The following is a 24,770-nucleotide window of genomic DNA, read 5'->3' on the forward strand; positions in this document are numbered from 1 at the left end:
AGGTAGTTTTTAAAACTTAAATTAGTTCATTCAAATTTATATTTCTGAAAGGTATGTAGCATTAATGTTTCTCAATCCGTTTTTGGAATGAAGTCTGAGTGGTGCTATGAATAAAAGGTAATTGTTCTCAATAGCAAGCACAAGGAGTTGTTGAAATTCATTTTTTTCGTGTGGATGCTTTACTTCTTGAAAAGACATTGATACAAACTGCATTTTACTGCAAAGTCATACTCTATCACCCCTGGTGTTGCAGTGTGTCCCGGAGGTCTGGATTCTCCTTGCAGCAACCATGGAGTTTGTACAGATGGGAAATATGGGACAGGAAATTGCACTTGTGAGGCAGGCTTCACTGGGACAGCCTGTGAACTCTGTGCACCCAAACGCTATGGGCCAAACTGTACAGGTACCCTTTACTGCCCTTTTTCTTTCATTATAATTAACAACTTAATGAGATATTTTATTAATTTTATTAATTTGTATCAAAATAATTTTGTTTTGAAAAAATCATAAACACTATTACAAATGTGCACACAAATTATCTATTCAAAATTAACTAAAGCTCTGAACACAATTTGTCAGTAGTACTCTGTGGCCGTAGCAGTCTCAGCTCAGTGTATTTACATGTATAGTGAATCGTCAGTTATTATTAATTAAAATACTAGCTACTCATGATCAAAATCCTGCAGTAACAGCAGCTGTGAACCTTTTTAGTATTGATCAGAGAAGTATGAGTGGACCTGGTTCAGGTATCCAAAATCAGTGCAAAAACATTGTGAGCCAACCCCAGTGAACTTGTTTAGTATCAACAGTGAAACACAAACCAGAGACAAAGGTTTGTGGGAGTGTGCGACATTAACCATTTTGTTGAAGCTGATACCCTGCCATATTTCAAGTAACCACTAGCTGTGATCCTTCCTCTTTATCCAACAGTGTTATGTTTGGGAGTATGGAGTGAGTTACCCAGCCATGATGCTGAAGTAAATGGGCTTGTTTTCAAGAATCAGCTGGATAAGGTCCTTGCAACAGAATAAGCTAGATAGTTGAATTCTCAGCATTGTAAATAGTTTGGTGATAGTAAATAGTTTGAAGACAGAGGACATCCTTGTCTGGACTCCTGAAGTTTGGGCACCCCTGGCCAAATTTCATGTTTTGTTGATTTTCTAAGTCAAAAGAAGTTAACACAACCTCCGCAGTGAATAAACCTAAACTTGACATATTTCTGCAAATATTAATGGAGTTACTATTTATTTGCTGAATTTAACAGATAACAAAAAAAATAGTAAATGTGGCATGTGAAAAAGTTTGGGCACCCTATCAATCAGTACTTAGTAACACCACCTTTGGCAGAAATCACAACCTCCAAACGTTTCTTGTAGCCAGCTAACTTGAATATTGTTGAATAATATTCAATAATATATAATGAATAATATTAAAAATATTGACATTTCCCCTTCACTTCAATTTCTTAATGACATTTTGGACAGTGGAAATCGCAAGCAGGAAGCATTTAGATATTTTTTATAGCCTTCCTCTGCTTTGTAAGAGTCAATCATCTTTATTTTCTGATCCTCAGTCAGCTGCTTAGAAGAGCCCCTGGTGTTGAGTGTAAGCACAACACCCTGAGTGGTTTGACGAGTCAGAGAATTCATTAAGCTCTGGAATTGTCATCACCTGACTTTGATTAAGGCTTAATGAGTCAATTAAGTTATGAGACCTTACAAAAAAAATAACACTAGTGGAAGGGTGCATTAATATTTGCAGAAATATGTCAAGTTTAAGTGTGTTTGCTGCAGAGGTGGTGTTAACTTCTTTTCACCTAGAAGATCAACAAAACATGTTAATTTGGCAAGGGGTCCCCAAACTTTCGCATAAAACTGTAGATGTGTGTTATATAGCGTTTGTGCTGTGTTAATAAAGTATATCCAGAGCCAAATTTAAAAATCTAAATGAACACACTGAATATCACTGGAATCTAATCTGCCTTTCATAAAACTGATCCGACCAAAATGCCTTAACAATGTGTGACTCCATTTTGGTAACAAGCATGCCACCATACAGCTAAACAATATTTGAGATAGAGTTACAGCTTGACAAGAGATCTTTACATTTTTAGTAACAGTTTTCTGATCAACCATGTGGTTAAAACACTTTTAAGCAGCGACTCATAGACTGACTTAATTATAAAAAGAACTATATATCAAAATTTCTAGGACCTCTGAAATAAACACATTAGAATAAAAAAACCTTAGAAACAGAGAAAGAATCTTAGGTTCAATATAGTTAAATAAATTTACTTTCATATAGTAAATTACATACCTGCTTTACCCTTTTCTCAGTAAACCATACAACTCTGGTAAATCAAGGTGGAGATTTTTTTATTGTAATAAAGAAAGGAGGACAGACAAAAGTATTGGGTTAACCTTGTCTCTCACTCACTTTCCTAAGGACAGCAATTGAATTTTGTTCTTGAAGATGAGCTAATTTTCCATACAAAAACATACATTTATAATTGGTCAGTAACAGTTTGTTAACGAAAAAAAAAAGTTCATCAGCTGAGAGTTTGTGTGTTTATTTCGTCTTTATTTCATATGCATATGGAAGTCTTGCGTTGGGACACAAGACTTAAAAGACAATGCTTACAGTGCTCTTTATACAGTGAAACAAATGATACAAGATACACTCCCACATGACTCTCTGCTTGCATTGTGGCTTTATATGGTCATCCTAGAAAGCTGACCAGTACATATATTTTCTTTACTGCCAGCTTGCGTGACAAGCAGCCCCTTCTGCTGAATAGACCATTTGTTCCAGGAGAGGTCACTGGTCATTTCCCTGAGAACTATGCCAGCTATGCGTAAAGACCCCATATGGCTATGTTATTTCTTGAGACCAGACATGCTGGGACGGATTTAGTAAAATCTAAGTAAAAAGATACATAGCTAACAAGATATAATACAAACTTTTAGTAAATTCCCTCACATATATAGTATAAAAAAGGTCAGAAAGTTAGGTAGTTTGGTCAGCCTTGCACTGTTAACCAAGAGTCATAATTAGCTAAGACCCCCATTCCCTTTCATGTTGCTAAACCCAGATGTAGGATACTTGTGTTACACCTTCACTCAAAATACCTTTCTAAATGTTTCTAAATAGATAAATATTCATGTAAAAAAAACAATGAAATGGGCTTCCATCTAGATCACAAAAGTTCCAGCCTCTCATGACAACAAGAACATCATTTTCTTTAGGAAAATTGATTTAGATATTTTGAGTGTAGCAGCTCAAGAAAACTTTCAGCCCCTCTGTCACTAACCTCTTCCTGATTGATGTGGATTCCTTTGAGTATTACTGGTTTTACCATGTCCTACAGTGACAACAGTTTCCCCTAATAATGTGATCTGTCACTATAAGTGGATTGAATATCAGCAGATGACAGTTCACTTTATTATTCTTTGTAGAGCTGCACAGTCTGTGCACCTTTTCTATGCTTAAGCATGACAATTCTCCCAGGAAGGCATCCACTATGATAGCACCCCTGATTCAGGCTGATTCTATCCTTTTGTTTGACCTTACTGTAGAAATACAGTGTGAAAATCTTCCTTAAATCTTTTAATCCTGTTACTTGAGGTTTATTTGTCCAAGTGTCAAAATGTCCAAGTTCCAAGGAGTTTGTCTTCGTAGTATGAGTGTCTTCCAGGTCATCTCTCATGGTTTGTCTAATCAAAACAACATTATCATTCTCAGTTTCTATCAAAAATATCATTATGAGTTAAAAACAATTGACTGCTGTGAATACTTTTATAAATGTATTTAAGTGAACAGCTTGAAATGAGCCTTGGCTTAAGCACACATCCCTGTCAGAAGGTCATTTAGTCTCACTCTTCTTTTTTATAGGACTCAACCAGAAATATTTTCAATATTTCATGGTGTAAGATATATCATATATAATGGTGTGAGATATTATTAATGTTTGTGTATGGTGAGTGCATCCAAGCACAAATGACTCATTTACAATAGCCACCTGAGGTAAGGAATGGGGAAGTGTAAGCTGAGTCAATAAAAAGAAGGAACCAAAAGACGTTCTACCTACAAAGATAAATGAAGCATCAGGTTGTACAAACTGTCAGCTCACGTAGTTCAGTAGATGACCATTACACTGGATGCCTGCATGCACAGATTCTCCAGCCTTTTCATTCAGAAAGCTACGGACCCATCAAGAGCGCTTGTGTACCTAACCAAATGGTTTTCATGGTCTCAGAATGTACATGTGCTGAAAATGGCAAGTGTGATGAAGGCCTTGAGGGGGATGGAAGCTGCTTTTGCCAAGAGGGATGGACTGGGGACCGATGTGAGATCAAACTGGGTAAGGAGACAAATAGGGTGTGTAATTCTGCTCTACTGAATAGGAAGTAAGGCGTGTCTGCTGAGATGTTCTGCAGCTAAATCTTTTCTCAGGATGTTTAGTCAAAAGCGACAGATCATAAAAGCAGTAGAAACTACTAGCGACACAATATAACATAATATAAATACAGACGGGTTGTTGCAAGAAATATACAATAAAGTTGTGTTAACATAAACTCTCTGCCAAAAATCATCTCTGTATTTTCTCTATAAATCGAAGTAGGTGTTTGAATTTTAAATTTAGGAAGTCATTAACTTACCAAGAGTGAAATAATAGTAAAAGAGACCGTTCCAGCTGGTGTGGGGATTTTGTATAGTTGGTTAAGGAGCTATTATTATGCTTGTAGATCAGCATAGTTGCTTCAATGGAGAGGCAGTGGTGGAACACATTTTATTATTTAATAAATAAAGATTGGAATGCATTTTAAATGTTTAAGTCTTTTCTTTTAAATAATTTGTAGGAATGAAGCCTATTTGTGAACCCAAATGCGATCCTAATGCAGTTTGCCAACCTGGAAACATTTGTGTTTGTGATACATTATATGAGGGGGATGGGAGAAACTGCACTGGTAAGACTGTGTTTTAATTTTCTACTTTAAAGCAAGCATTTCATTAGGAAATGAAAGAAGAAAAAATGCGCTAAAGACACCTTTGTTTTTGTTTTATGAACAGCTCCAGATTTCTGCAGCGATAACAGTGGAGTGTGCCATGAGCATGCTGACTGCACTCAGATAGATGTCAATGTCACATGCTTGTGCAAGCTGGGCTATACTGGGGACGGCTACTCCTGTTCGGCTATTAACAGATGTGTGGAGGAGGACAATGGTGGATGTGATGATTTTGCTACGTGCATTTTCACTGGTCCTGTAAGCGATTCAGTGTGGGACATTGGCAATGGTTTCAGCATATGATTTACAGAAACAGTTTAATACTAACTTTCTAGAATAAATCACACAGTTAATTCAAATAACTCTTTACTACATTGAACTGAACATACTAACTGAACACATACAGTAAGTAGTGTTAAGAAGCCACATTTTCATTTAAATTATCTAGCAACATTTAATAAGCATAGAATTAGTGCAAATAAACTTTTCACAGTTTGTTTTTCTTTTTGTTTAGATAATATGTACAACAGTGCTTGTAAAGTTAGGAGCCGAAAATCTAAAGTGTCTTCTCAGGGATTTGATCAGTTTGACTTGCCCATTGCAGCAAGTTGAAATATGGAGATTTAACATGTGGTCTAAAGAATAAAGGTGTAAAAGGTGGTGTTAAGTTTTAGAGGCATTGGGGGTATCAAGACCTGTAGAAGCAGGACAGGGTGCATATGAACACTGATTTCCAGGGGAAGAGTATGTGTAAAGTAGCTGAGAAGTATTTAAAGTAGGGAAATGGAAGCTTAAAATATGTCAGTTCTGTTGAGATCAGGAAAACCCGGACAATACTAACAGCAAATATAAATCAAACGACACATCGAATAAGTTTGGTTTTAAAAGATGAATGCAAGAATGTATAACATGTACAGTAGTTCTGATATTTAGGAGGAACTGAAACATAGCTGGGGGAGAATCACAAGAATGAATGTAAACTGGGTTCAGGCAATATATAAAAAATAATCTGCAAGCTACAGTACTGAAATAAGAGGATACATTTCAAAATCTATATGGGTGAAACTTAACAAAAGACGTAACTACTGACACAGGTACAGGTGCAAACAGCTTACTGTATATTGCAATCGATTGAACTGCAATTGATTGTTGAAAGATCTCTAAGCAAGACCTAGAGTACCTTTTTGAAATCCCTGTTGACTAATCCCCTAGAAGCTTCACTTCTGTGCCTGTCTTGTTTTACAGAATGAGAGAAGATGTGAATGTAATGTAGGTTATGTGGGAAATGGCATTCAGTGCTTGGAAAAGGCTGTTCCACCTGTTGATCGGTGTGAGGAGGAGAATGGAGGGTGCCACCCTGAAGCCACCTGCACTGATGTGCATTTTCACGGTGAGGAATCACTGCCTAAAAATATGGGAATTTTTCTGATAAGCCTATTTCTGTCCCAAGGTCTTGACTTTTCTGATCTGAAATTATCTTTGTTTTAGAAAGAACTGCTGGGGTGTTTCACTTAAGATCTACTGCAGGAAAGTACAAATTAAACTACACTGAAGCTAAGGCTGCATGCCAGGCTGAAGGAGCTACATTAGCAACATTTTCTCAAATGTCTGCAGCACAGCAGGTAAATTAATGCATTTAAATATGTCATGTATCACATGATTCTTTAGTCACAATGCTTTTCTGTCTCTTTTGTGTGCTTCACACTATTGTTTTAGAGGAAGTTATACACCAAAATTGTTAATTTTGTTTTGCCCATCTCAAACATTTTTTTAACGCAGTGTGAAATTATCTTCTTTTTACTCCAAGCTTGGTTTCCATTTATGCACTGCTGGCTGGATAGACGGCACACGTGTTGGGTATCCAGTCACATTCCCTTCTGTCAAATGTGGCAATAACCATGTGGGAATAGTTGAGTACAAAGATCCAGTTGAATCAAACAAGTATGATGCTTTCTGCTTCAGACTTAAAGGTATTGGAAAGTTATTTTGTTCTCATAATTCATTAGGAATAACAGGAAGATAAAAACTCTTTACAAAAATCTGAACTAGAAGGACTACTGCCTATTCTGTGGTATTAAAATTTATTAGTGTCAAACATTAAACCTTACTTATGCATGTATAGTAAGTGGAACTAAAGTATGACCTAGTCTTTTTTGAAACTGGAAATTATTATTAATGCAAATCTTGAATGATATGGGTATATTCTCACAAATGTGCTTTGTAATCACTTTAATGCCACCAGGGGCAGTACTAACATGCTGTCCTTTTCTGAAAATATAGAAGCACACTGCGCACAAAACAATTGCTACAGTGGTAAAAAAATGGTATTGTAAAAGCACATTTGTTCGGTTTGTGCTTCATAAGCTCAAAGCAAGGGCCCAGAATTTTGTCCTGCCAAATGCCAACTGTGAAGCTGGTATTTGGTGGCAGATTTAGTTTATTAAAGACCTCTTTCATCTACTCAACGGACATCAACCATTAATCAGCGAGTTTGTTTCAGAATGGTGTGTGGTTTCAAATTTTTATTTCATCCATGCCTTTGTTTGGGTTACCTTTTTCTAAGAATAATAAAACGAATAAACTTACTTTTGCTAGAAGAAAATATCGATATTTAAATCTAACCTTCAGGCTTTTCCAAGTGCAGAGTGAAATGTAAATCACTATACTCTTTTTTTCCAGAGGTGAAATGTGTTTGTAGAAATGGATACATAGGTGATGGAGATTTCTGCAATGGAAACTTTCTGAATGTAGTGGCTACCCAAGCTAATTTTTCACTGTTTTATTCTGTGAGTATTCATCTTTACTGTTTGTAATGTTTGTAATGTTTGTAATGTTTGTAATGTGCTGCCTTGCACTTCTGGGACCATAGGCTTAATTCTAGACCTGGGGGGTCGTCTGTGTGGAGGTTTATATGTTCTCCCCATGTTTGCATGGGTTTCCTATGAGTGCTCCGGTTTCCTCCCACAGTCAAATAAATACTAGTAAATTAAATGGCTTCTGGAAAAACTGACCCAGGTATGAGTATGTGCATGTCTATGTCTGCTTGCCATGATAAACTCTGGCTCCCCCGAAACCCTGAATTTGAAAAAGTGGTTAGAAAGTAGGTGGATAGGAGCACATGGATTACCATTTAGGTAGAAATAGATAGCACAATTATTGTATTACTTAAATACCCATGTCTATAAGGCTATGTAAAAAGGATGTTGAAAGTTCCAGTCCTTAATTTCTTCTTGTGTTTTTTTCTAGAAATTGTTGGAGTATGCCAATTCATCTGTAAAGGGAGACGAGTTTATTAATTTTCTTTCCAATGCATCTATATTTGAAACCTTGTTTGTACCTGCAAATTCTGGATTTGGAGGAAATGAGGTAACTTATTTGGTGTAGCTTTTAAGGATGGACATTGACTGGATTAAATAACAGCTGGATTCAATCCTGCAATCAAAGTTCAGATCTCTGATAGCTTTTGAAATAAAAAATTATTAATAATAATAAATTTGTATTATTAAACGTTTATGACACTTTGTTTGGACACTCCACTCAAAGTGCTTTACAGGCAAAGGGGACTCTCCTCTACCATCACCAATGTGTAGCCCCACCAGGGTGATGCAACGGTAGCCAAAGTTTGCCAGTGCGCTCACCACACTCCAGCTATCATTTGGGAGGGGAACTTGTGGTTTTTCTTTTAACACACCAAGTCACTAAGTGACTGCACTGATCACAGTGCAAAAATTCACTGAAGAGGAAAATACCATAGCCTCATCCTGGGAGGTCAGAGGGCTACTCTGAAGGTTTATGATGAATACTTTGACAATGTGAAATATTTTTCTAGACATTATCCTGGAGGGACCTGGAGTATCATGTCTCTGTTAACAACAGCTTCACTTTCTATGCTGACCTATCCCATGGCAAAGTCATACCTTCTAGACTGGGTTACAACCTCTCTGTGGCAGATACTAGCCTCATAGGCAGATCACTCACAAATGTAAGTATCACTGTGCATTCCTCTTTTTGTCTGCACAGGGGACAGAACTTCCATGCAAGAGTATAAACTAATAATTTCTTAATAAGTTTTGAGTGTATTGTTACGTGACAAGGTTTTTTCGTTTTTGAAAATTGTATCTATAGACATATTAAAACTTCAATATTAAAAATTCAAAGCTAAACTCAAAGCTAATAAATGATGACAAAAATACCAGAACAACACTATTAAATCTGTTATACTGCTGGCTGGTCGTAGCCGGTTAGTTTATTACAATGCCACGCTACGATGAGCAACAAACTGCACCTTCTGTCTTAGGAAAGAATATTATAAGTTTTTTAAACATGCATTCAGGTAATCAAAGCAGATGATAATTTAGTGAAGTGTTACTATGAAGCTGTCTTTTGTCTATAGGGGTCCAAACTGATAAATGAACAGCTGATCATAGAGTGGGATATCCCAGCTACCAATGGAATCATCCATGTAATTGAAAAGCCACTGAGGGCACCACCTGTACCAGTGAGTATTGTTGGTATTTTCAATAGATTCCAAAAATATGCACATGAAGAAGTAAAAACGTTAAATAGGTTCCATATCTTGTATTTATTGTTTATTATATGCAGTACAATCCTTTACAGAAATGAAACCATGCATAGTGTACTTTACCTCAAATCCAATTTGGTACCCTGTGCACGCATAGCATACCTGTACAATGTATGTGCTGTATGAATCATTCCAACATTTTTGCAATGTCACCATGTGATCTTTGTGCTAATGATACTGCTGAATCCACTGCTAACTACAGAGGCTCTGTAACTTTGAAAACAAGGGCAGTGCAAGGCAGATGTACTGATTACGTAATTATATAACTCAGTAAATGATCCAAAACCAAAACAATCCAACATTAAAATATATATAAAAATATATTTAAAAACCCTTAGTAACTACTGTATATATGTAGACTGATTAGAAAAATACATAACAAAAGAAACATTTAAACATGCAATCCAAGTGCAAATTGAATACAAAATAAACATCACCACTTTTATTTTAAACTAAGTTCATTAATGCTTGCAAAGCAGTTTTGTACTATTTCAACTTTTTGAATTTTCTTTACTCAGTGCAACACAGCATCAGAAACACAATCCAAAATTTTAATTTAGATTCACAAATGCAACAAATCAATTCAATTGAATTTAGTGTAACAATCATGAACAATCAACATGTCATGATCAGTAAATGCAAAATGAAAATTAAATTTAATGTTTATTCTCAATGCTAATGCTTAATATAAGGGCGGATCATGAACTTCAACACCAGGTCAAGCTGGGCCAAAAATGGACATTCCAATGGAACTATGATCCAAATAGATAAATATGTTTTAACTGCACACATAAATAAATAAACAAATAAATAAATAATGAACAAGTAATAGGTTTATTCCATGCTGAAAAGAGAAGAAAGAAATAATGTTTCGGCTGTGGAGCCTTCTTCGGGTGTGAGAAAGACACGGCAGTGGAGGATGTGGGAACAGGAGAAAGGCAGAGAGGCCACACACAGGTGGTGCGAAGTGGAGAGTGGTGAAGAGAGGTGTGAAGTCGAAACCTGCATGTGAATAGAGAAGATTACACGAAAACAAGTCTGTCATTGAGAGAAGGGGGAAGGTGTGAACCAAGTTTCAGGATAATTTCTGTTTTTGATGTCTCTCTGCTATGAAAGTTAAGAGACCTTCTTTGAGAACGCAGAGAGATCAGTGTGATCAGGGCCGTCTGAGATGAAATGAGAAACTATGGACTTAGAGAAATCTTTAATCTTCACAGCCCTGACATGTTCTCTGAAGCAGTCTCCTAGTCTCCTTTTCTGCTTTCCCCAACGTAGATAACTCGGCATTTCCTGCAAGAGATACAGTAAATGAGGTTGCTGGAGGTACAAGAGGTTCGCCTGGGTGATCCAAAATTGTCCCGAGGGGCCTTGAATGAGTGTGGTGTTAGATGTGTACTTGCAGGTGATGCAACGAGCTCTGTTGCAGGGGAATGTACCTGGTGTGGATGATTGTTGAGGGAGTCAAGGGAGCTGTGAACAAGAAAGCTAAACTACTTCCAAATAAATAAATAGTCTCCAAAGGCAATCTCAACAGCCAACCTTTAATCCATTTGTGATTCATACTCAAGATGGTTGTTCACAAACAAAAACCAAATAATCTGAAGCATGTAGAGCATTTCTGTCTAGAGCTTTGTCCCTCCTTATAAATTCCTTGTGGTCCCTTGACCAGTTATGAAGGTAGAAGGTAAGTGAACAGGACTCTGCAGGAGAGCAGAGCAGAGTAGCAGCCTGAGGAGCTAACAGCTATAAGAGAGAGATGCACAAAAATTAACAAACCACACTGAAACAAGGTTATTAAATCAGCTTGTGGGTGAAATGGGTGAAAGACTGATGTAGAAATCAAAATAGTTTTTCCGTTTCTTTTTTCTGTTAGGAAATAAGGAGTGCTGCCAAGTCATACACTGTCATTATTTCAATAGCTACGGCGATAACACAGTTACAGTGATAACAATGACCTTGCTTGTGCTGTGCTACAGAGATTACAGCATAACATTTTTAAAGTCTTTTAAGTAAGACATTTTCCATTCAGTAGATTTTTTTGTAATGTTTTCAGTTCCATTTAATTATTTTCATTTCTATTTCATTAGGGGTAAGAATAGCAATGGAGACTGTATATATATACACTGTATATTCTTAAGCTCATTTTATGAGGCATGGGGAGCATAAATGTTACATAATCTTATGGGACCTAAACACTTCTTAATGAACCATCCATATCAAATCAACTCCTGACCATCACAGTAAAGAACATGTAATTGTTTTTACAGCCTCTGGCCAACACAGAAGACCCTCAGACTCAGTCCAAGTCTCCTGGTCCCGCTGTGGCCGCTGTTCTGGGTGTGGTCCTTTTCACTGTAATTGTTGGAGGTCTTCTGTACTATTATTTTAAACACAAGAACGATGGATTCCAGTTTCACTATTTCAAGGTTTGCAATTAACATCTTCTAAACCACCAAACTGATTTTGATAGATCAGTTCTTCTACTATTAAACTGAAAATCTGTCAAAGACTTGCTTTTAATGTGTTAAGAGAGCTGCTAATTTAACTGCACAGTATATTCAAATATCTGCTTTGACGTATGCCTTCTTTTAGAATACAGTATATACTGAATTTAGAGTCCAATAAATAATTCTTTAACTAACTGGTTTAAACTGACTGGAACTCTAACCCTGAATGTGTGTTTAGTTGTTGGTCCTCACTGACTAATATTAACCCTGAACTTTGCAACAATCAGAGTGATGAGGATGATGATGACAGCTTGTCCACGGGAAGAGAAGAGAATCCAGCACTGGTGTCCATTCCCAACCCCCTCTATAGTGGATACAACTCATTTGCAGAGCCATTTGCTGTAAGTTTAATTCTTATTTCTTACTAAGAAAAAAAGGAAACACAAAAGCCACTTATCTGATTACTCTAATTGGTAGTTCAAAAACATGCACCTTTATAAAGCAAACTGCAAACAATATAAGCTGTACCCTCTTTTTGCAAGCCTCAGTGAAAACACTTTTTCTGTCATTTATAATTTAACGCCAAATGCATCTTAGCAGGTTTAGTGGCATAAAACATTTTCTGATATCTTCCTAAAATATGATTTAGAAAAAATAATGTGTTGGAAATGAACATGTTTTTCTCCTTAGAAAAGAGGTGAGGTTCGTAACTAGCATATTGCTTTTCAAAACCACTTTTTTCCAGGAGGAACCAGAAGGGGATGTTGCAGACACACACCATATTCTTGACTAGCCTGAGGAATATCAAGGACAAGCTCACTGCTCAGTTTCCTGTTGGAGTGCACATCCTGAGGAGAACAGCCTTGACCTCCTGGAGTAAAAATAAAATGCACTGGCTACAGTGTTTATCAGGCATCACTGGAAATAAGCTGGAAAATAAGAGATACCAGATCACTAATTAACCCAGGAGTGGTGATACAAGTTGATTTAGTTGGTAAAGCACTTTTATCTAAACAGCGCTGAACGTACAAACTACATATAAATGTAAGTGACTAAACACTTAATAAAAGCTGTTCTATAGTCTTGTGTGAGTTTTTGGTGATATTTCCATTAATTCTAGAAAAACGGGATGTTATTCTGAGCAGAGGCTCTATTGCACAATCTAAAGGGCACTTTGCTCAAAAGCAAACCTCTTTATCAATATAAAGATATATTGTCAAACAAAGATAAATTAAGATTACACTTATAAATAATAAGACAGTAAACAAATGCAAGTGCAGAATAAAAACATCAGGCAGTTTTCTTTTTTCACTAAAGATAACTTTGAATTCACTACATAGTTTGCAGCTTAATATCTGTAAGAGCACATCAAAGCTCTTGGTATGTAGCATTCAAGAATTTCTACTTTCAATGTTTAGCTTGTATATAATGAATGTAAATTCAAGGCTAACAAGCTAAGGTAGTTCTACCTAGACATAGTATTAAGATAAAAAACAGGATTATAGATTACTACTTATCTCATTCCAGTAAGGAACTTTTTTTGCTTTTTAAGCAGCACAACCCTACAAGTACTGTAACAGTTATCGTTGATGTGGTTCAAAGCATGAGAATAAACACTTCACCCTTGTGAGCAGCTAATTTTGCAGCTACTGTAAACGCCTGTTAGACCTACAAATGTATGGGATGATTATACTGTAGCAGGATATGAGGAGACCACAGACAAAGGGTCACTCAATGGTATAGCACAAAAATGTAATAACATCACCTGCTTATTAAACTTGTTCTGAGTAGGAAGAAAAAAAACTAAATATAAAAGGTGAATGCCATCTGCTAAATTGGACACTAAATAAGCTCTATTTATTTATCCCAATTGATAAAATCATTGAACTCAGAAGACATTATCTAAAGTAGAGGTTTACACACTATGTGACACTGGTATTAACTTGACCATGTTTTCTCTGCTTCAAGTGACCTTACTACCTGTAACAACATTCAGAGCTCTGTAGTCTAGATGACATTGCCTTGATGTCAATCTCAGACACTGTTCTCAGGACTCCAACAGCTCAGTGTCAAGGTCAACTCCCTCCAGGCCTGAGGACATCAGAAAACTGTTAGTGCATCCACACCAGGAAGCTCTTCAACAGTGTTGATGATGTTAAAAGGAGAAAGAGGCCTCCCGCCAGCTCCTGTCCTTGCACTCTTCCCTACATTGCTATCTCACACAGCCCGTGTCCTCCCAATGACCACACAATGGCAGCGATTACAGGTCCACCAGCTGTTCTCTGTGCTGGGCTGTCTCATACTAGCCTCAACATTAACACCCAACAAAAATAAAAGCTTTATCCTAGATCAGCAGTCATCTGTGGCTAGAGATTGTTTCAGTGTCAAGACATTGAATTAGCGCATGAGCACCTATTGCTTCATACTGATGGCCGGTAGCTATCCTGTGGCACAACCCTAGTGAGACTGTTTGAACTTCACACCGAGGTATGTGCTTTTCTGAAGGAGCACCTGCACCCCCTTGCTACACTGTCTGAGGACCCAGAGTGGGTTGCACATCTGGCATATCTTGCTGATGTGTTCACTAAACTGGATGAACTCAACTTATCACTACAAGGTAAAGACACACACATCCTGAACATGTATGACAAGGTGAATAGATTCATAAGAAAGGTCAAACTGTGGGAGAGGAAATGTGAGCTGTTTCCCACAGCTTGATGCCCATCTTACCACCACTGACAGACAGAGCTGCTGTAGTGAAAATTGTGAAAGCACGTGTATCTAAACTCAACAGTGAGTTGAACTATATAGCAATATGGCATTCCTTATACTCCAGGTCATGGAAGCAAAGTGATTTACCAGAGAAGTGGTTATTTCTTTTCTAGCAGGGAACATGTTTCAGAGGCCTCATGACGGAAGAAAGGGTGGTGAAGTGATCAGAAGAGGAGTCAGAAGTGGAGACGACAAGCGAAAGTGTGTTCAGAGTATCACTGGTGCCAAATGTTGCCAGCCTAACATGCTACCTGGTTGTCACTATCAACGGATGTGCACCATCTCCTCCAAGAAGGGAGTCTTCATGCAGCCTGTACATAGCTGGTCCATCCACAGGGGAGCTTCGTGCTGCAGGGGTGTGCGACAGGGGTAGAAGGTGTACTGCAGGTCATAGTTGAGCAGGCAGCTGATGGATGACATGTAGAGGTCAGAGAACTGGCACAGCCTTCGAGAGAAGTAGGTGGGGTTGTGAAAGGTCCTGAAAATGCTCCCAAACTGACGATTGAAAAGGTTCTTTGTTAGAGACCTAGAAAAGAAAGGCTCTTTTAAAATGTTCTAAACAGCAATTATATTTGACATCAACTAACTTAATGTTAAATGAAAACTAAGGATAAGACCTTCCTGTGCATCCTAAACATTAACCAAAGCCTTACTGTGCAAACCATGACCAGATCACATAGTTTTTTTGCTTATATATAATGCTTGCAAGGGTGCAGAAATTAAAAGGATTTTCACCTTAGTTCTTGCCTCTCCTTTATCCACTCCTGTAAGACTTTTATCAATTCTGTATCACGGTGCACCTGAAAGCACAACACTCACTGTGAGAAGAGTGACGAGAACACGACAGATTAAACTCCTCTTTTTCATTGTACAGTATATTTTGTTTGCCCTAAAACAGCATAGTTGCACTTGTTTTTGTAAATATATTCAGAATGTAGACAGATCAAATGCAAAACAGCCCCCGCTCCATCACGTCCTCTCCTGTCAGCGGTCACACCCTTGCAAATTTTCTGCCAAAAGACTCCAGAGAAGTTACAGAAGTGCAGCAATAAAGATCAGCAATGATACCAGGGAAGAGATGCACAAGAAAACACCAACAACCTGGGTGAGGCCAGCTAGATCCTTTTCTAGTAGTTCAGGTGGGTAGCTGCACCAGCATGCGTAGGCTGCAAAGGAACAAGTAATAGCCTTTTTCCATGCTGAAAAGAGGAAAACACAATGTTCCGGCTGTGGAGCCTTCTTCGGTTGTGAGAAAGACAGGGCAGACAGCTAAGATTAAATAGCATAGGACAGTGGTTCTCAAACTGTGGTACGCGTACCAGCAGTGGTAAGCGGAGCGCCGCCAGCTGGTATGCCATATGATCCATAGAACTTTGTTGTGTGCGCTGAAGAATCGGGATGGTTTTCATATTTTCTATTTTAATATGTGTCGAATACGCAGCCTACGTACTGCGATACAGTGCGCGCTACTACTTCAGTGGACAAGAGATACTCTGTAATTCTATACCACTCTATAGGAATGCATGCTATGGACGAAGTGACCGATTGTATTTAAAAAAAAACTATATCTCGAGCAAATAGGGAGGTAGGAGAATGTGCTCGATTTGGAACAATGCCAATGTTGTAAACACAGGAATGCATAGAAATACGTGCAACTAATGCTTGTAATCTTGTGAGCACAGGAAAGCGTGATACATAACAGAAAAATATTTAAGAACTGTTCTAAGTTAATTTGAGAAAAATACACAGAGCGTCTCTGCGTTTCGCTCCCATGCGCATGAAATAAAAACTTAAATACGGAAATAAAAACGGAAACGGGGAAAAATGCAAGCTTGCGGATTGCTAAAGCAGGTAAGCTCCACACTATTTTTGAAGAACCTTATTTACCATTGGCAAAAGCTGACATTATGTGCGGAGAAAAGGCTGCTAAACAGATCGACCTGCTGCCCCCCCTGAAAGACACGGTCATTCATAGAATTATTTAAATTATATCAAAAGTACGCTGATAGAGCGCGTTAAGATGAGCAGATGTTTTTCACTGCAATTAGCTGAGTCTGTAGTCAATTTGGCCAATTCACTCATTTACGTTAGATACGAGTTTGAGGGTACGTCCCATGAGGACTTTCTGTTATGTAAGCCGCTACCAACAGGAACTACAGGAGAGCGCATATTTCAGCTTCTGAATTAATTTTTCGAAGAGAATGGCATCGACTGGATAAAATGTGTCGGAGTTTGTACAGATGGTGCTAGAGCGATGACAAGCCGACATAGTGGTGTAGTTGCACGAATTAAAGAGGTTGCTCCAGAAATTAATGGACGCATTGCAACATTCACCGCGAGACCTTTGCCATCAAGAAAAGGCCTGACGATTTAAAATCTGTTAGACTCTGTTGTGAATTGTATCAAGGCTCGAAAAATGTATTCACATCTGCTTTGCTCGACTAAACAGGCTCACCCCTCTCACTGAAATGGTGCTTTTTTATTATTTTTATTTGTTGTTTTTTCTGTAAAACGCTTTGAGAAGCCACATTTAAAGGCGCTATATCAAAGTTTATTATTATAATATTTATTATATGTATGTGTGAGTGTGTGCACGCACACTCATGTTGGTCATTGAGAATTTCTGGGGTTCCTATGAGATGATGACTTGTAGGTGGTACTTGGATGCTTTGTTTGGATTAGGGGTGGTCCTTGGTCCAAAAAGTTTGAGAACCACTGGCATAGGAGAACAAAAGTTGGGAGAGTGGAGGAGGTGGGAGAAGGGGAGAGGCAGAGAGGCCACTCAGGTGGTGCGAAGTGGAGAGGGGTGAAGAGAGGTGTGAAGTCGAAACCTGCATGTGATTAGAGAAGATTACACGAAAACAAGTCTGTCATTGAGTGAAGGGGGAAGGTGTGAAACAAGTTTCAACACCTTCTGGACTGCCTGATGAGACAGCTGGTTGAAAGGCTCCCTTCATATATCAAGGACACTAACCATACCCTCCAAATTTTTAACAATTTCCAGTTTCAGGGTCCAGAATGCTACATTTTTACAATGGATATTACGTCTCTCTACACTGTTTTCCTGACAATAACGGTCTTACAGCCCTCAAGCACACGCTGGATAAACGCATAGTGCTCGATCCACCCATCCACACCCTTGTATCTCACACTCAATGCCTTCTCATCCGATAACCTTTTTTACCAACAGGTGAGTGGAGTCACCATGGTCACTAGAATGTGATCCAGCCATGCCAATATTTTTATTGGCTAGGTAGAAGAACGCTTCTTCACTTCCTACACTGGCTTTGTCCAGCGATACATCAATGACTGCATCAGTGCTGCCACATGCTCTGTTAGAGTGTTAGAGCACTTCCTGCATCACTTCACCAACTTCCATGTAGATAACATATCTTCCACTACTCTTCCATTTCTAGGCATAAACCTATCCACTAACCATCCCCTACTCTCTACTTGGGTTTATTACAAACCCACGGATTCATACAACTATCTCCTGCACAGGTCATTTCATCCCAAACACCAAATACTCTCCATTTTTCACAGTTCCTTCGGTTACGACAACTCTGTAGTGATGACTTGGATTTTCCAGAACCAAGCACTCAAATGCACTCCTTTTTCCATAAACAGAGGATACCCCACCCATGTTATTGACAGGACCCTCATCCGAGCCAAAAACAGCCCCCGGACCATCAACTCGATCAGGAGCCCCCGGCCTAACAACCGTATTCCTTTGGTGCTTCCCTTTCACCCTAACACACTTTCTACCCCCAAAACCATTAACGACAACTTTTCCATCCTACAGGATAATACCTCCATTGGGGCCCTCTTTTCTGACCGCCCCATCATCTCATATCGCCGACCACATAACCTGTGTAACCTTCTTGTTCATAGCTCCGTTGACCACCCTCAACAATCATCCACACCAGGTACTTTTCCCTGCAACAGAGCTCGTTGCATCACCTGCAAGTACATATCTACATAAGTACATATCTACTGACCAGCTGCATCACAGTCTGGTACAGCAACTGCACTGCATCTGACCGTAAGGCACTACAGCGGGTGGTCAAAACTGCCCAACACATCATCGGCAGTGCCTTACCATCCAGGAAATATACAACACCAGGAGTCTGAAAAAAGCCACCAAAATTATGTCTGACCCCACTCACCCCAGTCATAACTTGTTTGTTCCCCTACCAGCTGGCAGAAGGTTCCAGTCACTTCAGTGGCACACATCTAGACTCCAAAATACCTTCTTCCCCAGAGCTGTCAAGTTGGTGATGCCCCCACTCCCTCCCATCATAGTATGATCTCTCCTAACGTCTCCCTATACCCACAAGGACTGTACTCCTACACAACTACACACACGTAAGCTGAAATTGTACTGTCCCCTCGATAGCCCAGTAAAACTGTACTGGTCGTAATATTTATTAATTAACCATTCTATTTTTAACCATACTATTTTTGCACTGTTCCAAGAATTACCTTGCACTGTTTTTGTCCTGTTATATTTTCTCTGTTTGTGGAATTTTGCAAAGTTCTGATTACTTGATTACATGTTATTTATGTTATGTTATTAACACTTTTCATTATACTATGCACCTGTGTAAGTATAATGACAATAAAGTTGAATTGAATTGAATCTACCACACTTATTCAAGGAAGGCCCCTCGGGACAATTCAGGATCACCCAGGCGACCTCTTGTACCTCTAGCAACCTCATTTACTGTATCTCTTGCAGGAAATGCCCAGCTATCTAGGTTGGGAAAAGCTGAAAGGAGACTAGGAGACTGCTTCAGAGAACATTTTAGGGCTGTGAAGATTAAAGATTTCTCCAAGCCCATAGTTTCTCATTTCACCTCAGAAGGCCATGATCACACTGATCTCTCAAAGAAGGGTTTCTTAACTCCCACAGCAGAAAGACATCAGAAACAAAAATTATCCTGAAACTTGGTTCACACCTTCCCCCTTCTCTCAATGACAGATTTGTTTTTTATGTAATCTTCTCTATTCACATGCAGGTTTCAACTTCACACCTCTCTCGCCTCTCTCCACTTCGCACCACCTGAGTGGCCTCTCTGACTCTCCCCTGCTCCCGCCTTCTCTGCTCTCCCAGATTTTGTTCTCCTATGCTATTTAATCTTGGTTGTCTGCCCTGTCTTTCTCACACCCAAAGAAGGCTCCACAGTCGAAACGTTGTGTTTTTTCTCTTTTCAGCATGGAATAAACCTATTACTTGTACCTTTAGATTACAAGTAATCTTGTAATCTTTCAGTGAAAATATGTATCCCTTATAAACAGCACCGGTGAAGAACACTTCATTTTTACCACCACTGCTGAACAATTGGTGAACAAATTACTAAATCATATTAGAAAGCCTCATGTTGGACTTCCGGTTAGGATACGGACGGGAATGGCAGCATAATACGGATCACCGCCCGACAATTTTGTAATAAAGCCCTGAAAAAGTTTTTTTTTTCTACACTACATTTGAAAAAATAATAACTATGGCTGAAGGGACCGTCAGGAGAAAACTACTGACTTTGGAAAATGTCGAAACTGCGACCTCTGACTGCAGTCAGAGCAGCTCAGCGAGTTCTGAACAAGATGGCGCAGACACCAGTCTTCAGAAAATATTATACGAACTTAGAGACTTCAGACGGGTCAATAAAGAGCAGTTTACGGCTATTAAACAGGAGCTGAGCAAGATTAATAAGAGACTAGATAAGGCAGAGGGAGGGATCAAGGAGTGGAAACAAGGGTCTTAACAGCAGAAACTATGATAAAGAAACTCAAATTACTTTTGAAACGAAATTAACAGACCAGGAAGGAAGATCGCGAGAAAACATTTGGATTTACGGAATCTCAGAGAATCGGAGGGTTCCTCCATGGTCACCTTCCTTGAAAATTTGCTGAGGGGGATCTTGATTTACTGAAGGCATGGAACTGGGAATTGAAAGGGCACATAGAGCATTAGCGCCAAGACCTAAAGGCCCTGACGGCAAACTGCGCTCCATTGTCACCAAGTATTTAAGCTACAAGGTTAAAGAGGAAGTGTTACGTAAAGCTTGGCAAAAGAAAGAACTTTTCCGTAATAACAAACGATTTTATGTGGATCATAATTACCCACCGACAGTACTAAAAAAACGTATGGAATATTCTGAAGTAAAAAAGGTGTTGAAATCACAGAAAACAATTTTAGACTCCATTTCCAGTGAGGCTACAGGTGTTTTACGAAGATGGAACCCGCCTATACCCTTCAGCAGCAGAAGCCACAAAGGACATGGCAGAGCGGGGACTTAAAGTACAAGTTATACCGCCAGCGCCTTCACTGGAAAAAGAAATCGAGTGACTGTTAACTTGGCAGAAGGCTGGCAGACAGGGTGGCCCTGGGAAAGACCAGTCCTCGAAAAAGCAATATATGGAGGAAATACAGAGTTTCAGGCAGAGATCCCCCTCGCAAGATTGAAGAAAATTGATACAGTGAGTTGTTAAAAGTCAGTTGGGATTTAATTGTTTAGTTTTTTTTGGAATAAGTTTCCTGCGATCTTTAAGAGAATTTGTAAATGTCGGGATATATATCTGGTGATTACGACTAGAGTCACTTTTTATTTTTCTGGTTACCCTCTTTTATCTTTTTATAATACGTTTGGATTTGCCATCGCGCCGCCTGCTTGCTCTCCTCCAGAGGAGAAGGACTTCCCTAACGGACTTTCCTTTTTAAAGAAAAAAAGAAAAGCCCATACAGGGTTCGTTTGAAAAGAACCCCACAGTTGGAAGAAAGTACTGTGAACGAGACGGAGATGGATACAGTTTTGTTTAAGAGTCTTTGGTTAATGTTTTTGTTTATGATGCATTATTAGGAAAAAAAGATGGGAAGAGGATGTTTAACAATTTAAAACATATGTCTTATGGGAGAGAGGTTGAAAGTTCTACCACTTACATAAAATATGTCCAAGCAAGACCTTAAAATAGTTAATGGAGTACTTAACCCTATTAAGAGAAGTAAGATTTTGTCTAAAATGAAGAAAGACGGGGCTCATATTGCATACATTTGAGTGTACTGGAACATGAGAAATTAAGGAGAATGGGTTTCTCAAAAATCTATTTCTCTTCAAATAAATTTGGCCATAGGAGAGGAGTGGCTATACTGATATCTCAAAAGGTTCAATTTGAGTTGTTTACAGAAGTTAAAGATAAGAAGGGGAGATATGTATTAGCATTGGGAAAAATGGAAGGGGAATTACTAACATTACTTAATGTATATGCCCCACCTGGTCGTGATTTAAATTTTTATTAAAAAATGTTCTATTTGATGGTTAATGCACAAGGAATACTGATTTGTGGAGGTGATTGGAATGTGCGTCTTAACCCCAAGCTCGATTCTACAAATATTTCTCAGAGAAATAAGTCATTGCATAAAGGGATTAATGTACTGATGGGGTAATGGGAATAATCGCTCTTTGGAGAGATTTCTATCCAAGTGGGTGAGATTACACTCACTATTCCTTCCCTCATTCAGTTTATTCAAGGATTGATTATTTTTTTATACACAAGAAAGATAGACATAGGATTCAACATTGCTATATTGGTAGAATTGATTTTTCAGACCATTTCCTGTGTCATTGTCCATACGATTAAGTAATAATCGTGGAAATACAACATGGAGGATTAACTCCAGTCTGTTGAACGATCCACAATGTAAAGCACAGATAAAACAAGAAATACAAATATTTTTGGAGCAGAATGATAATGGGGAAGTGGGACCAGAGATGATATGGGACACATTAAAGCCATATTATAGGTTATAAGGGGGAAAATTATTGCTCTGAGCAGTCATAAGAAGGTGAGGCAATTACAATTATCTAATCTGAATATTAAGTTAAAAGAGTTAGAGAAAAAACATCAAGTAAAACAGGATTCAAAAATCATGCAAGAAATAAAGAAGATTAGAAACAAAATAGATGTCTTATATACACAGGAAATTGAAAATATATATATATTTACTAGACAAAAATTCTGAGTCAGGGTCAAAATCACTTAAGCTGTTGGCAAGAAAATTAAAAAAACAGGCCGATAATACAATATATAAAATAAGAGACCAGAAATGTAATGGTGTATTATATAAATGGGAAGAAATCCAAAACACTTTTATAAATTACAGAAAACTATATACACAACCCCATTCAGAAAGTGAAGAAAAGATGGATACTTTTTGGAATCTCTCAGTTTACCAACTCTTACAGAAGATCAATATAATATATTAAAAGCGACGATAACACCAGAAGAAATGAATTCAGTGATTACGAGCCTCAGAGCTTATTAATACCAAATCTTCTTTCTGCTTGTAACTTGGCATTAATTGATGGAAAAATGCCCCCCCATCATAGAAAGAGGCTATTATCTCAGTTATCCCTGGAGGGGAAAGATACTGTAGATTAGATTGTGGATTGTTCAAACCAATCTCAGTCCTTAATGTGGATTATTAAATTTATACAGCAATACTGGCTAAAAGAATTGAAAAGATTCTCCCTCATTTGATACACTATGATCAAACAGGGTTTATTCAAGATAGACAAACCCATGATAACATTGACGCACATTGCATATCATGAACCATATTCAACAATATAATTTAGAAGCTTCTTTGATGAGCCTAGATGCTGAGAAAGCTTTTGACTCTGTTAGTTGGAAATAACCCTATAGGGTCTTAGGTAGGTTTGGTTTTTGTGAAAATATGATCAAAGGTATTCAAACCTTATATGATAGACCAACAGCACGAATTAAAATAAATGGGTACTTATCTGATAGAATAACTTTAGAACGAGGGACTAGACAAGGCAGAGCTTATCTGCATTGCTTTTTGCTCTATATACAGTGCCTTGCGAAAGTATTCGGCCCCCTTGAACTTTTCAACCTTTTGCCACATTTCAGGCTTCAAACAAAGATATAAACTTATTTTATGTGAAGAATCACCAACAAGTGGGACACAATTGTGAAGTGGAACGAAATCTATTGGATTTTTGAAACTTTAACTAATAAAAAAAATGAAAAGTGGGGCGTGCAAAATTATTCGGCCCCCTTGCGTTAATACTTTGTAGAGCCACCTTTTGCTGCGATTACAGCTGCAAGTCGCTTGGGGTATGTCTCTATCAGTTTTGCACATCGAGAGACTGAAATTCTTGCCCATTCTTCCTTGCAAAACAGCTCGAGCTCAGTGAGGTTGGATGGAGAGCGTTTGTGAACAGAAGTTTTCAGCTCTTTCCACAGATTCTCGATTGGATTCAGGTCTGGACTTTGACTTGGCCATTCAAACACCTGGATACGTTTATTTGTGAACCATTCCTTTGTAGATTTTGCTGTATGTTTGGGATCATTGTCTTGTTGGAAGATAAATCTCCGTCCCAGTTTCAGGTCTTTTGCAGACTCCAACAGGTTTTCATCCAGAATGGTCCTGTATTTGGCTGCATCCATCTTCCCCTCAATTTTAACCATCTTCCCTGTCCCTGCTGAAGAAAAGCAGGCCCAAACCATGATGCTGCCACCACCATGTTTGACAGTGGGGATGGTGTGTTGAGGGTGATGAGCTGTGTTGCTTTTACGCCAAACATATCGTTTTGCATTGTGGCCAAAAAGTTCGATTTTGGTTTCATCTGACCAGAGCACCTTCTTCCACATGTTTGGGGTGTCTCCCAGGTGGCTTGTGGCAAACTTTAGACGAGACTTTTTATGGATATCTTTGAGAAATGGCTTTCTTCTTGCCACTCTTCCATAAAGGCCAGATTTGTGCAGTGTAAGACTGATTGTTGTCCTATGGACAGACTCTCCCACCTCAGCTGTAGTTCTCTGCAGTTCATCCAGAGTGATCATGGGCCTCTTGGCTGCATCTCTGATCAGTCTTCTCCTTGTCTGAGCTGAAAGTTTAGAGGGACGGCCAGGTCTTGGTAGATTTGCAGTGGTCTGATA

The 24,770-nt window shown here is 38.5% G+C and overlaps 2 protein-coding genes across 2 annotated transcripts in view; one reads left to right on the forward strand and one right to left on the reverse strand.

The window, feature by feature from the left end:
* The window catches only part of stab1 (stabilin 1), a 75,902-nt gene extending 62,787 nt beyond the window's left edge, over positions 1-13,115 (forward strand). The window contains exons 56-69 of the mRNA XM_088636143.1: positions 254-403; positions 4,256-4,360; positions 4,860-4,967; positions 5,071-5,264; positions 6,252-6,396; positions 6,495-6,628; positions 6,814-6,976; positions 7,686-7,792; positions 8,253-8,372; positions 8,836-8,988; positions 9,400-9,504; positions 11,856-12,014; positions 12,323-12,436; positions 12,781-13,115. Coding sequence (XP_088492269.1) covers positions 254-403; positions 4,256-4,360; positions 4,860-4,967; positions 5,071-5,264; positions 6,252-6,396; positions 6,495-6,628; positions 6,814-6,976; positions 7,686-7,792; positions 8,253-8,372; positions 8,836-8,988; positions 9,400-9,504; positions 11,856-12,014; positions 12,323-12,436; positions 12,781-12,828 — 1,805 coding nt within the window. The 3' untranslated portion in view covers positions 12,829-13,115. The remainder of the gene's footprint in view (positions 1-253; positions 404-4,255; positions 4,361-4,859; positions 4,968-5,070; positions 5,265-6,251; positions 6,397-6,494; positions 6,629-6,813; positions 6,977-7,685; positions 7,793-8,252; positions 8,373-8,835; positions 8,989-9,399; positions 9,505-11,855; positions 12,015-12,322; positions 12,437-12,780) is intronic.
* LOC148661814 (5'-nucleotidase domain-containing protein 2-like) overlaps positions 9,570-24,770 on the reverse strand; it is a 30,019-nt gene continuing 14,818 nt past the window's right edge. The window contains 2 exon segments of the mRNA XM_088636144.1: positions 9,570-15,333; positions 15,543-15,607. Of these exon segments, the coding sequence (XP_088492270.1) occupies positions 15,072-15,333; positions 15,543-15,607 (327 nt within the window). The 3' untranslated portion in view covers positions 9,570-15,071.

This window comes from Lepisosteus platostomus, chromosome 6, assembly GCF_059453375.1.
Source record: "Lepisosteus platostomus isolate fLepPlt1 chromosome 6, fLepPlt1.hap1, whole genome shotgun sequence".
NCBI lineage: Eukaryota > Metazoa > Chordata > Actinopteri > Semionotiformes > Lepisosteidae > Lepisosteus > Lepisosteus platostomus.